General features: G+C 40.0%; 1 protein-coding gene across 1 annotated transcript; it reads left to right on the top strand.

The window, feature by feature from the left end:
• Positions 1–4,904: 4,904 nt before the first annotated feature.
• LOC116734600 (NLR family CARD domain-containing protein 3-like) lies at positions 4,905–14,931 on the top strand. Its single transcript, XM_032586090.1, has 7 exons — positions 4,905–4,911; positions 6,784–6,815; positions 6,862–6,933; positions 9,891–11,635; positions 12,901–13,080; positions 14,062–14,235; positions 14,775–14,931. The coding sequence occupies exons 1-7, from the start codon at positions 4,905–4,907 to the stop codon at positions 14,929–14,931; spliced, it is 2,367 nt and encodes a 788-aa protein (XP_032441981.1).
• Positions 14,932–17,650: the final 2,719 nt, after the last annotated feature.

The following is a 17,650-nucleotide window of genomic DNA, read 5'->3' as shown; positions in this document are numbered from 1 at the left end:
TCACCTCTGTTTTTCAATCGTGTCAAGTGACTTCAGCTAAAATACATCCTATATTGAGCAGTTAGCAGGTCCAACAGCCCCTCAGGTAGCAGAGTTGCTGATCTTGCCGCAGCTGGCGGTTCCTGCGTTTCCGGGAGCCACCAGAACCTGCTGGACCCGGGGCGACTGGGCCAGCTTCCAGGCCAGCGCGTGTTCCCGTCCCCCGCCTCCTACCACCAGAACCCGCTCCGCCATCGCAACTGGAACCACAAGAGATTCGACTTGAAGGAGGATTTCCTCTCACCGTGCGAAGCCACCGTGCAATTATGCAAGCGCTGACCTTTAGCAGGAAGAGCCGTGACCTTTTCCAGGGGATGGAGGTCCGATGAAATCGTAGAGATCAAACAAATGAGCTGGAAGAAAAACGAAACTGGACTTTTAACACAATCGGCATTGATCTGGAGCCCCAGATTACTGCAGAAACAGAGTAAAGATAAACGGGCCAATCTCTGGGATAACAGAGAGTCCAGTGTTGGACCCTGGCTGAACATGTTCAACTCTGATTGGAGTCACTGGGCTCATGTGACCTCCTGAAACCAACTGATAGAAAAGTACATATAATAAGCTGGGAGCAGATTTAAAATGCCGCTAGAAAATAATGAAGGCTTTATTTGCATCCATCACTGTTAAGCGTTTCTTTTCTAAATATTGTTGACTTTAAAGTGAATCTAGCAGCAAAAAGACGTCGACATGCACAACATTTACCAACCTCTGTTGGTATGAACCAAGAATTACTCGCAGCCCGTTTCGCCTGCTGTGCTTTCCCCGCTCTGCGTGGGTGGACTGACCCTCCGTGGAAGCTGCGGGGACACATGTGACGCAACTAAACATGAACACACACACACACTGCGTGGAGTCACAGTGAGAAAAACATGCAAAGTTTGCACACAAACTAAATTACTAACGAAAAGAGAGAGAGAACAGAGAAGCTAAAACCGTCGACACGTGTGGAGTCTTACCTTCACCAAATGATGGGAGGAACACTTTTTGGATTCCACTACTTCCTATGGGAGAGAAAGCCCAAAGCGTCACGGGAGACGTAGTTCGTTTACCGCTAAACTGTAAAATAAATAGTTAACATTTACCTTTAATACACTTTCTAAAGCAATAATGAAGCTTCAATCATCGTTAGAGCTAAAATAGGATTTTAACTATTTCACTACCATAGATGTGGTTAAAATCTATGGCCAGCAAACACAACAAAGGGAAGAAGTTTGTTATCAGATTTAAGAGTTACTACTAACAACATTACTTCTTGAAGTCTTTTAGGAGACCACTCAGATGTTGCTCTGATGAAAACCACCCGTAGGATGAAAGCGCAGAAAACCTTCGGGTCGATGGATTCGCCACTGTGCTGGTTCAAACACTTTAAGCATCTGGAAGCACCTTAGGCTCCTCCCCCTTTCAGGTGACAACAAACACCTTTATTTTCATGTTTTCCTTTTGTATGAGTTGAGCTGTAAAACTTTAGGTCAGATTTGAACTTTTTCAGGTTTAGCTCAGTGTTCAGTTCATTGCCAGCCAACATTTTATTGCAGGAAATCATTTCAGGAAGGAACCAGAAGATTCAGGAGTCTGGGAGATGAGACTGTAACCGACCTGAACACTGAGGCCCCAGCGCGCCCCCTGCAGGATCTGCTGCACCATCACCGTTTCCAGCAGCAAATCAATCATCTGTTGGTCCAGACAGAAAAGCTGAAGCTGTCAGTGAAGCAGATCTGAAGCTGAGCAGCAGAAACCCAGAAGAACTGGAAGCATCAGCAGGAGATGAACTGGATCTCTAGGATCACTGATGCTGCAGCTGAGGAAGAGGAGGACGATGAAGGTGAAGCTGCCATCCTCACACTTCCTGTTTATCAACCCAAGAAAGCAGAAAACCTGCAGAAAATCAGCGGAAGAAGAACCACGAGGAGCTGGAGACGTCCTGCGCCCTCTAGTGGCTGATTGGACTACTGCACTGGGAGAACTGGACCTTGACGCTCCTGCAGCTCAGCGGCTGGTTTCTCTCTGAATGGACCAATCAGAACCAAAGAGGATTCAGCTCTGAGACAACTATTTACAACTACGTACGGTACTTACACATATGTACAACATTTTAGTGTTTCTAAACACTTATCTAGAGTTTAGAAAACATAAAAAACTGTCAGCAGTTTCCAGAGGAAAGTTTAAAAACATTAAAAGTTAACCTTTGAAGTGAAACCATATAATTGTTTACTGAAATATTTCTTCATTGCTCCTGTAACAATGAAACTTAATAAATCTGTTGTGTTTTTATTAGACCTTTATATCAGTGTTTTCAGAGTCCAGGTGTCATTTATTAGAGAAACTCAACATCTGCTTTATTATAAATACATTTTCTTTCTAGTTTTCCTTTTTTCCTTTTAAAAAAATGAAACCCACCTAAATTAAAAAAAATTAAAAACAGTGATATCTAACATATTATGTCTTGACTGTCTGGTTGTTGATTCTCAGTTGTCTAAAGTAGGTTTGATTCATTTTTCATCAGGATGTTTTAAGAGGCTATGAAGAGCTTTAAAAACCCAACTTACCGCAGAGATGAGATATTATCCCACTTTCTCAGTCAGGAGAACATCTGATTGGCTGGTCAGTGTCCTGCTGGTTCTCTCTTATCTCTACCTGCTGTAGAAATGAACTGATTCATCTAATTCATCTAGGAGGGGTGGAAGTGTTTCATTAAAGAGAGAAATAGGAAAAAATTGCTTTTTATGATGTAATAGTTAACAATACAGGGTTTATAATTACTGCCTGATATGAAAATGCATATTTCACCAAATACTAAATAATAAATAACAGCACTTCAAATTGGACCCATATGGTGAGGATAACAATCGGGCCCCAGATGGTATTTACCACAGATTAAGAAACTGACTGTGGGTTTAATGTAGAACAGCTCAAATGACAAAAGTCAGGTAGATTCTGGGTCCAAGTGATGCTTTTATGGGCTGTTTGTTATTGTAAATGATGACGTCATTATAGTGATGGTGAGATGAAGCCTCATGAGGCATTGAACCACTTGAGCCAACTGGTTCGAGAAAGGGTTCATTTCTTGAGGCTTCATGTGCACACGAAACCACCTACTGGCCAGGTGTATAATCACAGCCAGCTGTATCTTAACATGTGTGATGCATTGAATTTTTGTCTATTATGGCTCTTGGGAATGACTTCACAAAAGGTGTAGGACGAAATCATTTGTCTACATAAATTATGTATACACATATGTGTATAATAAAATATTGTTTGAATGTATCCTCTGTGTGTAATTATTCCCAAAATAGTAGTGTCATGTGATATGGCATGTTGTGTAATAAAGTTTTTCTGTGACTCTAGAAAAATGGCATGGGCTTAATCAGGCAGAGCACAGTGAAAGTGTTTGTGGAACTAGGGAGGGGGTAGTGAATAGGCTAATGCTTGTGTAACTTGGATGATTTCATGCATTTTTATTAAGAAACAACAATTTCTCCACAGTTTTTGGTTTCAAACGATTTCTCTTTTTTGACACTACATGGATGAGGTGTTATTATTGTACCCCAACTCCTTGGAGCACAATAAACACCTCACCTTTACAGAAAATAAGAAACAGTGAAAAATACAGTTCCTCATAAGCAAACATAATGCATCTGCAAATGTTCACCTTACCTTGTTAGGGTTTAACAAATCGAAATGTTCCCACATAGGGGAAATCCTCCTCTTTCTCGCCGGCTCCATCCTACTCCTATCCTGTCCTTGCGCTCCTAAATCCATCCATCCATCCATCCATCCATCCATCCATCCATCCATCCATCCATCCATCCATCCACCCACCCACTAAACTCTCCAAACACCAAACTAACTGTCTCAAACTAAATAACCACTATCCAAACTCTGTTATCCAAACTATCAAAACTCTATCCACTCTCTCAACTGACCGCAACTCGCCTACAACAACCCACATTTTGAATGGAGCCTGTGGGGTTTCTAAAGCTGTCAAACCCCGCGCCAAACTCTGAGCCACTTCCCGAAGCAGTCACGTGGTACAGCCAGGCAGCGAGGCTTCGGACGTCATCGTTTTCGGCTCCTCCCCTAAATGAAGCAAGCCTCGATACGCGCTTTACGGAAACGCCCCCTCCATTACTCGACACACGCCTTATGGCAAGCCGTTTTAACATAAATTCGGTTTTGCCGCCCTTACATTCCAGATATCTTAAACTGTCTTATGACTAGACGTTTTAGCGATTTAAGATATCTCTAATTACATTCTGACTAGTCATAATACCTATTTAAGATATCTCTAATTACATTTTGACTAGTCGAAATGACGTCAGATTTACCATTGAGTTGTATGGAGACGTCAATTCAAGATATCTACAATGAATTATTGACTATCTGAAATACACATTTCAGATATCTACAATTAAATTATGACTAGTCATAAAGTAAATTCAAGATATCTCGATTTTAATTTTGACTAGTCATAATTCTAATTAAAGATATCTTAAATTACAACATAATTCAAGATATCTTAAATGTATTTTTGGATAGGAGAAATGTAGTTTTGACTAGTGAAAAGTAAATTATAGATATCTTAAAAGCACATAATGACTAGACTAAATTAAAGATATCTTGAATTGTAATTTTGACTAGTCAAAATTCCTTTTAAGATATCTCTAAATGAATTAGAGATATCTTGAATTATTCAGCTTTTCCATTTAAGATATCTTAAATTGACATTCTGACTAGTCAAAATGACATTACTGATATCTTGAATTAGCATTCTGTCTAGTCAAAACGTCACAGATTTACGTAGCATTTTGGCGGGCAGGCATTCTAGCCTTAGGCTACTTTATTGTGCTAGTCCGTGGTCCACAATGTCAGGTCAGTCCAGCTCAAATGCTTGTCATGTTTGTTTTCAAATTGACGACATTTTATTTTTCAGGTCTTTTGAGTCTTAGTGTTGTCAGTGTGCGCCAACAGTTGAAGGAGGACCTGTACTTATCTACAGATTTTGAACTTTTCACACGTCTCCTTCAATAATCTGGAGGAAGCCATTGTGAAATACAACATTAACGTGTCGGATCCAAGGATGGAGGAAAAGCTTTTAGTTTTATTGCAACATGTTTCTGGAACAAACCTCCAGAAAACTGCATAACTGCTGAAACACTGAGTACCTTTAAATCAAGGGTAAAAATTCACTTGTTCAGAGTTCCAATTGATTCCCAGCTACTGGGACATTGATCAATATATTTGCTTAATGGTGGCATTTAACAAATTCATAATTCTTCTAATGTAATGTGGGTTGCTGGATGTTTAACGACCAAATAAAGTTTTTAAAAAATCTTTGTGTATTTTTTATGCAGCTGACTGTGTACACATATAATAAATAAATAAACTTGTCTTGTACATTCTGCGTCTTCTTCTCACACTTTTTGCCTGAGAGGAGAGTCTCTCCCTCAACCTAGGTACCCTTAGTTTAAACTTTAAGGTTTAAAGAGCTGTTGCTCTTTTTGCTTCAGCGATTAAATATTCCTTTTCTTTCCTTCTTTCTGTGCAACCATGAAAGCTGTGATCCCACCCGGCCCGGCTCAGTTGTTACCTGGTACCAGGAGAAGTTGGTTCTGATGCACCATACATCTGAAATAAAGTTGCTTGTCGCAGCCTTTCGTTCCAAAAAAGCAAAAAATAAAAACTCCAATAAAGGCTGTGGGTGGTAACAGGTGGTTTGGGATTTGTACGCACTTTGACTTGATTCATTTATTGTAAAAGTAGAAATAAAGGTCTTGTAACTTAGTTGAAATGAAAAATAATCTCAATTTAATGTTTGAAGGTGTAAACAAGTGTACAAGTGTTCAAGTGGTCAAAAAAATCATTCTACCAAACCTCCCGTCCACACCAGACATCCACCAAACAATCCACCCAGCACCCGGTGTGTTCTTAATTACTACAATTGGTGGGAGGGTCTAACAATTAACAACGTAAATTAAACAATTCCAAATATAAAAATTAATTACAAATTTTGATTCTAAATTAACTTAAATATATTCCAACTATCCAAAGAACAAAACAAAATTGGTAGAAATTATAAACTACAAACCTTAGCATAAATGGCCACAACAGTTGCTCCTAAAGTCATCAGTTGGACCTGTCTGGTTCTTCATCTGGTCTCTGGTTGTTCAGGCATGATGAAGAAGTTCCAATAGGTTCTGAGGTTCTGTTCCAGGTTTTATTCCAGATTCTGCTTTGGGTTCTGTTTCAGGTTCTGCTCCTAGTTTCATGATGTTTAACCTTTCGCCAGCTCCACTCAGACTGGTTCTAATGTGTTCTCCCTGCCAGAGGTTTTGACTGGTCCATGGACCGTTGAGACGTTCTTGCAGAGCTGACATCTGTCACCATGGTAACGGAGACACCATACTGCATAGATGTTCTGATCAATTCTGTGAAAAGCTGACCCAATCAGAAGGAGCCATGTTTGCAGGACTCTGGTGTCGCCAGCAGGGGTCGCTCCATGATGAGCGACGATTGGCCAATCGGATGATCGTCATTAAGAAGAGTTCAATTTCGTCAGAGTGCAGTTTGGATCACACATAGCCTGTAATATTTATAGAAATATTGTTTATTGATTTTAAAAAATATATAAATAATATATACATATATACTGTATATATACACACACACACACACTGGGCTAGGGTCCTGTTGACTGTGATATGTGGCATAGGGATATTTTCCTTTTATTGGGTTGGGGTTCAGGGTTCAGACTGGACCCCGACCCCCAGAGCACGGTCAGTCCTGCTAGGAATCCCCTCAGCTGTCCTGCTGCTCATTCAGGCCCACCGGTACCAGCGTTCTGAGTCTGGAGATCCAGAGTCTCTCAGCACGCCGGACTCAGCTGTGGACCTGGTGAGATTCTGCTGGAGAACAGAAGAACTCGGGTTGGTCCATCCACGATCTATGAAGTGGTGAATTAGGGGAACATGTTTGTTCTTCTGATTGATAATATTGGATCTGCTGGTGAAACGGGTCAGAATGGTTTCCCGTTTCACCAGCGTATTCAATTGGGCAGGTTTTTTCAATTAGGTAAACACAGGTTTTGATTTTAGGGTGTCCAGATTGTTCAGTTTTGTAAACTGTTACTAAATTTGTTTTTAATCCAAAATAGTGGTTGGAAAGATTCTCCCTTACCTTTGACCCCGGTTCCTTTAATGGTTTAACCCAGGCATGGACCAAATAGTCTTATAGGTTTTTATTCCTGCTGTAGGCTGCAATAATTCTGTAATTTGGTAACAGTGAGTTGTTTGATTGGAACTTGATGTTGTGAATGAGCTGGCAGACAGACGATGAAAATGTGGTAAGAAGAGGGAGAACAGGAGAGATCTCCGGTTATCTGGACTCAAGGAAAGAAGCTCTGCATCTCCTCAGGAAAGTCCTGGAATTTCCCCTCAGAAGAACGGCCTTGAAGAGGACTCCATGAAATCTACTGAGTAAATGCAGTGGAATCTGAGTAATTGTGATTTAATTAGGCCTGCCTAGGTGTGTTTGGGTGATAACTGGTTTTATAGAGGAGAGCATGTGAGGTCAGTGGGCTCAAAATGGACTGATGTCTAATTTATGTGTGGTGTTGAATTGTGAGTCTTCGTATGTGGTGGTGTCTAAAAGGTCTACAGCTTTAAAGCTAGACTTGAATGTGATGGATGGGTTGTGTGTTCAGTGTGTGCAGTGAGTGAAATGTTTAAAATCTTTCTCTGAGTGAGTCCAGACCTCCAGATGTCATCCAGGTATCTGAAGTAGAACATGGTTTTTTAATGCATTTCCTGAATCCTCTGTTTCCCATTGTTCCATGAAGATGTTTGCATATGTGGGTTCAAACTTCTTCCCCATGTTAGTGCCCTTGATCTGGAGGAAAAAATGATTCCCCTAATTGATTTGTAAAAGTTGGAGTAGCTCCTTATCTGTTCTTCTACAGATAAGGAGGAAATATCTATAGAAAATATTTTCAATGGACTTAATGCCCTCAGATATATCAATATTAGTATTGATATTGTTCCCTTGATGTAGCTACCATTGATTCCCATTCATTTGAACAATTTCTCACTCAAAATATCTCAAAAATTATTTTATGGATTCTGTCTTTTATCTGCTTACACACACACTGCTGCTTACATAACCATATCACATAAGACTGACAATCACACATAAACTGAAACTGAATAATTAGAGAAGGAACAGAATGAGAATAAAAACAGAACTTGCTCTACAATCTGTTTCACTTACTGTCACCCATAAGGTGAGCTATGTGACACTCAGTGCTGGACTGTGAACGTCTCTCTGTTTCTGTTCCGTTTCTATGACTTGCATGGTTTGTAACATTTGATCATTTTTGGCATTAAAGCCCATTTTATACGTAACCAAATTTCATTATTTCTCAAGCAAATGATGCTGAGGGGTGCTGGTCAGGTCCTGAAACTGTTAAACGGACCTGGGTGGTGCACAGAAGGGAAAATTGGTGATGTACAAAAAGAAGTGCTCATTTGACCAAACTTGATTCGTATTCTCCCTCCAACCCTCTGCAGGTCCCCGCCATGTTTGGTGGTCCAAGCCCATTCCTTTCATGTAGCTGCCATAGCCTCCCGTTCATTTTTCGACCTAGTCAAAGTCTGGCTAGGAACGTCTTATCGAGCTGGGACTTAACCCTAACTTCAGTGGCCTCTTACCTCAACCAGGTTTCAATGCATTTTGATTTGTTTTTTTAGCTCAATTTTTTTAAATAAACCAGCTGAGCTTTAAAACCTCGTCTGAGTTTCTGTTGAACGAAGGAGTTTTGCCTCAGTGCTGCTCGGCTCACCAGGAATTGGCCTTAAAAGTAAATGTTTAAACAGATTTTCTCTCCTTTTACTTTTTAATGAGTAAAAAGGAACAGATGAACTTATGTTCATTCATGTTTATTGGAATAAACATGAGTTCATTCCAATAAACTCATGTTATTGGAATGAACTCAGCTCAGCTTTAAAAAGTCATCTCAGTGATAACTGTTGGATGATGGAGTTTTATCTTAATGCTTCTCTGAAGGGGCTTGAATTTGGTTTTAAAAGTCTGATATTTTAACCAAGTTTTATTTTGTTTTATTCGTCTTCAAACTCTGTTTTGAAGACAGCTTCTGATTTCATTGTTAAGCTCCTGCTAGGTGCCAGAAATGTGTATTATCACGGTTCTGAACATCAGAAATGGACCTTAAAAGAACCCAGAATGCATTGCATGGGGGGGCTTCATACACTGCCTGGCCAAAAAAAAAGTCGCCACCAAAAAATGGTCACACTCTCTAATATTTTGTTGGACCGCCTTTAGCTTTGATTACAGCCCGCATTCGCTGTGGCATTGTTTCAATAAGCTTCTGCAGTGTCACAAGATTTATTTCCATCCAGTGTTGCATTAATCTTTCACCAAGATCTTGTATTGATGATGGGAGAGTCTGACCACTGCGCAAAGCCTTCTCCAGCACATCCCAAAGATTCTCAATGGGGTTAAGGTCTGGACTCTGTGGTGGCTTTTAAAGTTCGGTAATCTGCCAGAGAACAACAATTTCTACATACATTATCAAATATATTGTAAAAACAAATCACTTCTTTATGAAATTGTGTGTTTTTGTTATTGTGATGACATATTAATCGTTATAAAAAAAATCAGCTCCACTGAGGGGGCCCCTTGGTGGCCCTGGGGCCCTAAGCGGCTGCTTAGTTTGCTTACGCCTTGGGCCGGCCCTGAGACTGACGTTGGAACAACTTTCATTGAGTTTTCTCTAATTATTGAATTATGTTTCCTTCATAGAAGTTTATGTAGAAGAAAACTGGTCACTTTATTAGTCCAGTTACTTGTTAGAATATTGCAAATTGTTTTTATTTTGTTTGTTTTTCTTTCTCTTTTCAGATATTGTTGGTCAGTATCAGCCTGACCTTAAAGAGTTTCTGAAGATGAAGTTCCAAAGTCTCTCTGAAGCTGGAAATCAAACCGTTCTGAACCAGATCTACACAGAGCTCCACATCACAGAGGGGTTAACTAGAGAGGTCAACCAGGAACATGAGGTCAGACACATTGAAACAGCATCCAGGAAACAAGAAACAACAATCAGAAGAGAAGACATCTTTAAAGTCCCACCTGGAAGTGATCAACCAATCAGAACAGTGATGACCATGGGAGTGGCTGGCATTGGGAAAACACTGTTAACACAGAAGTTCACTCTGGACTGGGCTGAAGGCAAAACCAACCAGAACATTGATTTCATATTTCCATTCACTTTCAGAGAGCTGAATTTGTTGGAAGAAGAAAAGTTCAGCTTATTAGGACTGATTCATAAATTATTTTCTAAAACCAAAGAAATCAGCAGCTTTGAAACGTTCCAGGTTCTGTTCATCTTTGATGGTCTGGATGAAAGTCGATTTACTCTGAATTTCAACAACAATCCGATCCTGACTGATATTACAGAGTCCAGCTCAGTGGATGTTCTGGTGACAAACCTCATCAGGAGGAAACTGCTTCCCTCTGCTCTCCTCTGGATAACCACACGACCTGCAGCAGCCAATCAGATCCCTGCTGAGTGTGTCGGCATGGCAACAGAGGTCAGAGGGTTCACTGACCCCCAGAAGGAGGAATACTTCAGGAAGAGATTCAGAGATGATGAAGAGAAGGCCAGCAGGATCATCTCCCACATCCAGAAATCAAAAAGTCTCCACATCATGTGTCACATCCCAGTTTTCTGCTGGATCACTGCTAAAGTTCTGGAGGATGTGATGATGACCAGAGAGGGAGAAAAACTGCCAAAGACTCTGACTGAGATGTACATAGCATTCCTGGAGGTTAACTTCGCAATCAAGAAGGAAAAGTATGATGGAGGAAAAAAGACAAGATCAATCTGGAGTCCAGAGAACAAGAAGCTGATTGAGTCTCTAGGAAAACTGGCTTTTGAGCAGCTGCTGGAGGGAAACCTGATCTTCTATGACAAAGAGCTCAAAAAGTGCGCCATCAACATCAAAGATGCTGCGTTGTTCTCAGGAGTGTTCACTGAAATGTTTAAAAGAGAGAGAGGGACGTGCGACATCTCCGTCTACTCCTTTGTTCATCTGAGCATCCAGGAGTTTCTGGCTGCAGTCTACATGCTCCACTGTTTCACCAGCAGGAAGTCAGAGGTCATGGAGAAATCCCTCAGCAGTAAAAATGGCCACCTGGACCTGTTTGTCCGCTTCCTTCATGGTCTCACTGTGGAGTCCAACCAGAGACTCTTAGAAGATCTGCTGGGTCAGACAGAGAACAGTCCAGAAACCATCCAGAGAATCATCACCAACCTGAAGGAGATGAACACTGATGAAATCTCTCCTGACAGAAGCATCAACATCTTCTACTGTCTGGTGGAGATGAACGACGTCTCATTTTATCAGGAGATCCAACGGCTGCTGGATTCAGGAAAGGAGCTCTCAGTGACTGACTGTTCAGCTCTGGCCTTCATGCTGCAGATGTCAGAGGTTCTGGTTGAGTTGGACCTGGAGAAGTACAACACATCACCAGATGGACGACTGAGACTGGTTCCAGCTGTGAGGAACTGCAGAAAGGCTCGGTGAGTCCAGATGTTTTCATTGTGTGAATGCTGATTCAGCTTTATTGTCCTCCTGTTTCTTCTTCTTCTTCAAGTTGCTTCTGGATGTTTTTGGTCTTTAACTTCTTCCTTCATCCTCTGGACTATTTCAGCCATTCAACCATCTAAACATTCAGCTCATCCAGGACAGCTGCAGCTTCTGGTTTTAGACATTTTGATCATTTTAAAAATATTTATCTTTTTATCAGTTTTCATGTTTAAATGAATAGAAAACCCTGAACTCTAGAAAAAAATCTATTTTGTCCGAAAGATCCAATCAGCCAGAGAGACTTTTACACTGTAAACTCCTCTTCACTCATTGAGCCGCTACTCCTTTTAGGATCTTTGTCTTTTTTTTTTTTTAATTATAAAATCACTGTTTAGGTTTAATGGACACTTTAAAATAACCCCAATAATTGCTGCTGTTGTCATGGAAACCAGTTAGAAACTTAGTGAACCAACTTTTCCTCCTCCCACTAGTTTCCTCTGAGTTTGTAAATGAGAGCAAAATGTGGTGATTGTTGTCTGGCTCCAGAAAAAGTCCTAGTTTCTGTCAGATCCTCCCAAAGCTCTGAGAACTCTGCTTCCAGAGCTGGAACCATTTTCCTCATCAACTCTTCATCTGCAGCTTTTGTTGAAGCTGTTAGCCATGAAGACCTGGAGAGACATGAGCTTCAACTCTTTAGACATCCCAGCCTCTTCTAGTTACTGGAGAACTTTCACTGCTTCACCATGAAAAATGCTGCTGGACCCAAACGCTCTGTTTTGGTCTTCAGCTCTTTAAGAGTTTAGCAACAATTTCTTCTAACATCCAAACCTTTGTTCCTCTGAGCCACACGGTCTAGTCCAAGTCCGAGCTGTGAGCAGTTCCTCCTCCTTTCCATCATCTCCAGTAGTTTCCTTCATCAGCTCAGTCAGCCTCTTCATCAGCTGCTTCAGCTCCTTTGAGGCTCTGATGCCGCAGCTCCATCAGATGCTGCAGAGAAAATTGAACTTTCCTTCACAGATGATAGAAGAGCTTCAACATCTGACTGCAGCTGAAGGTCTGAGGACATGAAGCCTGGACCAGAACCAGAACCAGAAGCTGGACTTTAATCAGGAACTGCACAGATTCTCTGTGGGGTCAAACTCAGTAAATTGAAGATCAGATGTTGATCAGATGATGACATCACTGTTATCATATTTTAGTCTGTTTATGATCCAGATTGATTTCATTAGAACTGAATTTATTTCTTCTCTAATCACAGACTTGGTGGCTGTTCGCTCCAAAAGGCTGAATGTGAAGTTGTGGCCTCGGCTCTGAAGTCCAACTCAGATCTGACTGAACTGGAAATAAGTCAGATCGACATAGATGGAGGTGGAGACTCTGATCTGAAGCGTCTGGTTGAGATCCTGGAGAGTTCAGTCAGTAAAGTGAAGAATCTGAGGTTTGTTTTCTTTATTTATACAATAAAATCCTTCATTTATACTTTAAACATTAGTTTAATTAATGCTTTTATTCTAATATATTTTATTTTAAAACAACCTGTTTAAATGTCAGAATAAAATCTCTAAAACTTTTTACCTTATATATATATTTTTTTTCTTATTTCAGACTTTGAGATTATTGAACTTTGTTTTTCAGTTTTTTACTTTAAAATGTTTTTTACTGATGAACAAAATGAGTAAAATAATTCAAATGATGTAAATTAATGATGGAGATGTTTCAGTTTGGTTTGGTAAAGATTCAGATTGTTTTATTTCTCATTTCTGATTCTCATCTTTACATCCAGAATGAAATGTTGTTCCTCCAGAGTCGAGCCACAAACACTGACAGGTTCAAATCATCATTAATGACCAAATCTAAGAACTGACTGATTGTAGAAAAGCAAATCTAGATGAAATGAATGAAAGTGAGGTTTGCAGCAGCAGCAGGTTCCTCAGCTTTGTCCTGAAGCTGTGGTTCTGTTGGGCCGGGTCAGAGAGGAACCGTCCTCTTCAGTCTGACAGCTGTCAGTCGGTTGGAGCCTCGTCTCTGTGATGATGCTTCATCGGGTCACGTCTCCTTAGGAAATAATGGCCTCCATTGGCTTTCAGCAGCTTTAATAAGAACCCAAGGCCATTAATGAATAAACTGAGTGGTTCTGATCCAGTTACCAAGTCGGGTCTCCATCAGGAACCAGTAGAAATAGCTCAACTCATCCAGGCTGATAGAAAACTTTGAGTTTCTTTTTGATCAAATGTTCTGGTTCTGCTGGTTTGGACTCTTTAAACCAGTTTGACTGGATCAGATGTTAGAATCAGTTCATCATGTTTCTTTTACACTCAGGGAAATTAATTTTCTACATTTTTATTTATTTATTTGTTCATGTTTCAGTTTTAACCTGCATCCTGTTGGCTTCAGCTCACATCTTTTATTCTTTATTCAGATTGATGGACTGCAGCTTGTCAGAGACCAGCTGGACTTCTCTGTTCTCAGCTCTGAAGTCCAAACCGACCCATCTGAGAGTACTGGACCTGAGCAGAACCAACCTGGGAGATTCTGGACTGAAGGAGCTCTGTGATTTTCTACAGACTGAAGGCTGCAGACTGGAGACATTGATGTATGTAGTTATATATAATTATTGATATTTCTGTGAATAATTATATATAATTGATCATAAATCAAATTAATTTCTTCTGTTCTAATAAATATTTTCTGAGTTTGTTCCTGGACTTGGATCCAGAGTTTAATTTAGTCCCTCTGTGTAACTGAGTTGGACCTGCTGATCTGAGGTCAGAACAAGACAGCATTCTGACCCCCAGTGTGTAGAAACCCCCCCTCATGTGAAGCAGGTCAAAGGTCATTCGACCCAGTCTAGAAAAGTGAATTCCTGGAATCTGACAGGAACAAATCTATAATCAATGATTGATGCTTCAACACTTTGATCAGAACCTGGAATGATTTTACTGACTAAAATCCTCCAACACAACATGACCCAGTACCAGGTTCTGGTTCTGGTTCTGGTTCTGAAGTCAGTAGGTCTTTATTGAAGCAGCAGCTTGTTGGCATTAATATTGATGAGAATCTTTAACTGGTTCTGTTGGACTGGTTAACCTGCATCCTGTTGGCTTCAGCTCACATCTTTTATTCTTTATTTAGATTGTGGAGCTGCAGTTTGTCAAAGATCAGCTGTGATTATTTGGCCTCAACTCTGAAGTCCAACAGCCTCCATCTGACAGAACTGGACCTGAGAGGAAACAACCTGAAGGATTCAGATGTTCAGCAGCTGAAGAATCTTGTAAACACTTTAATGTAAGTAAATGTTTGTAGTGAGTCCACCTGCTGTCAGCATATTGAACTAAACCCAGTTAGCATCAAAGTAAAGATCCAGTGTTCCCAGTAAAGCTGCAGCTTCTCAGTGGGAGGAGAATGGTTCAAGCTTCCTGATTGGACACAGAGACAGCAATCAGCCAATCAGAGGAGCAGCAGCTTGCTGTGTTCCTGCATCTGTGTTGGTGTGAAGATGAGTGTTGTTGCTGTGTCCATGTCTCCAGGAAGTCCAGCTGGACTCCATCGTCCAGCCGTCCAACATGTCTAGAGACAGTGGTCCTCATCCATCAAACTGTGGCAGCAGCAGATCTGATCTCAGATCTGTTTTTTCTCTCAGTTCAACAGGAAACAACTGATCGGGTTCATCTTGGTCACAGCTCTGAGATCAGTCTGACTGCAGCCTGGAAACCATCTACTGGATGTGCTGCATCACTGACTGCTGCTGGAGAGAGGCTGGAAACACTCACTGATCTGCTCTCTCCTTCCTTCTTCTCTCTGCAGGTTCTGATCTCTGTGAAGTAGAGAATGGTCTCAGTGTCCTGCTGATCCTCAGAGGTTGAAGCTGCAGCAGTTTGAGTCTAAAGAGACTCTGACTGGATCATGATGATGACCTCTGACCTCCAAGGTTTTCCTCCCGTTTATTTTCTCGTGTCTGTCATTTATTGTTTGTCTCTTTGGACCAATAAAGATCCAGTTCAAACTGGGCTCCATTTAGAGGCTTCATGGAGTTTTGATCTGAACTGGATTCAACTGGAAAGTTGATCTTTTTTCTCTCTGATTCATTTTCATCCTGGAACCAGAAATGGTCTGAGAATGGAAACAATGTGAATCATTTTCAGTTCAGCTTTGAAGCCATGAAAGACACTTCAAACCTCTTTTCTCTGCTGCTTCTTCCTTCTGCTGACATGAAAATGTTCCTCAAAGCTCCACAGATAAAAAGATGCTTTACTGGAAACTGCAGAGAAACTTCAGCTTCCATCAGAGAAACCAGTTTAACCAGTTTAGTCCTACAGAAACTCTGATCTTAGAGCAGTTTTCAGAAACATGTGGAACCTGGAAAAAAAAAAGATTTTATATATTTTATGTTCATTGTAAAAGCTAAATCTTGAAGTTTTACGTCATCATTGATTCTCAGCTTTAATTTCTCTCAGTTTGTTTTGGTTTTTACTTTTTTAACTCCATATTTCATGTTTTGAGTTTTCTAGAGAACTTCGGGCTCTTTATTGTGATTTTACTGACTTATTCAAACCTCAGAGAATCACTGGGATAATGTGCTGATTGGTTCATGTTTGATTTTCATAATTCTTCTAATGCAATGTGGGTTGCTGGATGTATAACGACCAAATAAAGTTTTTAAAAAATCTTTGTGTATTTTTTATGCAGATGACTGTGTACACATATAATAACTAAACCTTCATGTTAATCCTCCATGCCATTTTTGCGGTATTATAAGTTTTCACATTTAGTTTCACAGCTTAAATTAGTAAAAGCAGAAACATCTCAAGTTGATTTCAGCTTTAAGCTACTAATTTAGCCAGCAGTTTATTTTTGCAGTATTCAGACTGAAGATGTTTTTTAATAAAACAGATGAGAATCAATCTTTTCAATCAAAACTCGATTAATTAAATCAGCTATTGAATTAGAATAATAACCAGTGTTGTATAAAGTACTGAAATCTCAGAGTCAAGTAAAAGTATAGGTACCTCTCCAAAATATGACTTTGGTAAAAGTCCAAGTCACTGACTGAAATGTTACTTGAGTTAAAGTCTTAAAGTATCTGAAACTTCTTGTACTTAAGTATGGAAATTGCTGTAAAAATGGATGTACTCAAGTAATGTAATGAAAAGTACAAGTAAAAAGTAAAACAAGGCAAATGCAGTTTGAATGACATTTTTTATATTTTGGTAAACTTGTCAAATACACTTAAAATAATGTACACAACCAAGTGAAGGCAAAATTAAACCTGCTAATAGATATACCTGCAGGCATCATTTAGTTAAGAAAATTAGGTGCTTTACCTATAGCACAAGGTTAACTTAACCTGCTTTACAACTGAACCAGCTTCTTAGTAAACCCTCCAGGATAGAAAATACAAAGTTTTTGTAAGCCTTAAGTTTTCCCTTCAAGTAAGGTCAGTGCTGAAAATGAGAAAAATAAATAGTACAGAAAATGCGGCCAACATGAAGAAAAAGAGCTGTTACGATTACTCTACTTCACAAATCAGTGAATCAGTCAATGCTACAGTCAGTAGGTGGTGCACACAACTGGTCATTATGCAAAAGAAAAAAAGAATTGGGAGGGAAATGCAGCTTATTGGCATCTGTAAACCTGGTTTTGAACTTGCATGCCTTTCCTATATTCGTTAAATTTAGTCTAAATTGCTATCGCTATGGCTTCTGTCCCCCTTGAACAGAGGAGTCTAGGTAGCCTGCTACAGTCAACATTAGGCCTAAGCTAAATACACCACTTGTGGAACTGAAACAATGCCAAACAAAGTTCATTTATGGTCAAGATTTCACAATACAGTAGTGCCTAGTGACCAAGCTATAGTTACTGAAACAGGAGGATTATAACCATTTCATAAGAATGTAACCCAGTCCAAACTAAAGGTGTTTGTAATGAGTTCAGTTCATAGAAGGAGTGATAATTTAGAATGTATCAAGCATGTTTGCTTAAATATGTTTAAATTGTTATTAAGTGTTAAC

The sequence above is a fragment of the Xiphophorus hellerii genome, chromosome 15 (assembly GCF_003331165.1).
Source record: "Xiphophorus hellerii strain 12219 chromosome 15, Xiphophorus_hellerii-4.1, whole genome shotgun sequence".
In the NCBI taxonomy this organism is placed as follows: Eukaryota; Metazoa; Chordata; class Actinopteri; order Cyprinodontiformes; family Poeciliidae; genus Xiphophorus; species Xiphophorus hellerii.
The sequence above is the reverse complement of the archived record's forward strand: the minus strand, read 5'-3'. Positions and strand labels throughout refer to the sequence as shown.

What these genes read in the sequence shown, in the direction of transcription:
- LOC116734600 (XM_032586090.1), top strand. An exon ending in CGGACTCAGCTGTGGACCTG is followed by an intron (nt 6,934 to 9,890) that starts GTGAGATTCTGC and finishes TCACTTTATTAG; the next exon opens with TCCAGTTACTTGTTAGAATA. An exon ending in AGGAACTGCAGAAAGGCTCG is followed by an intron (nt 11,636 to 12,900) that starts GTGAGTCCAGAT and finishes CTCTAATCACAG; the next exon opens with ACTTGGTGGCTGTTCGCTCC.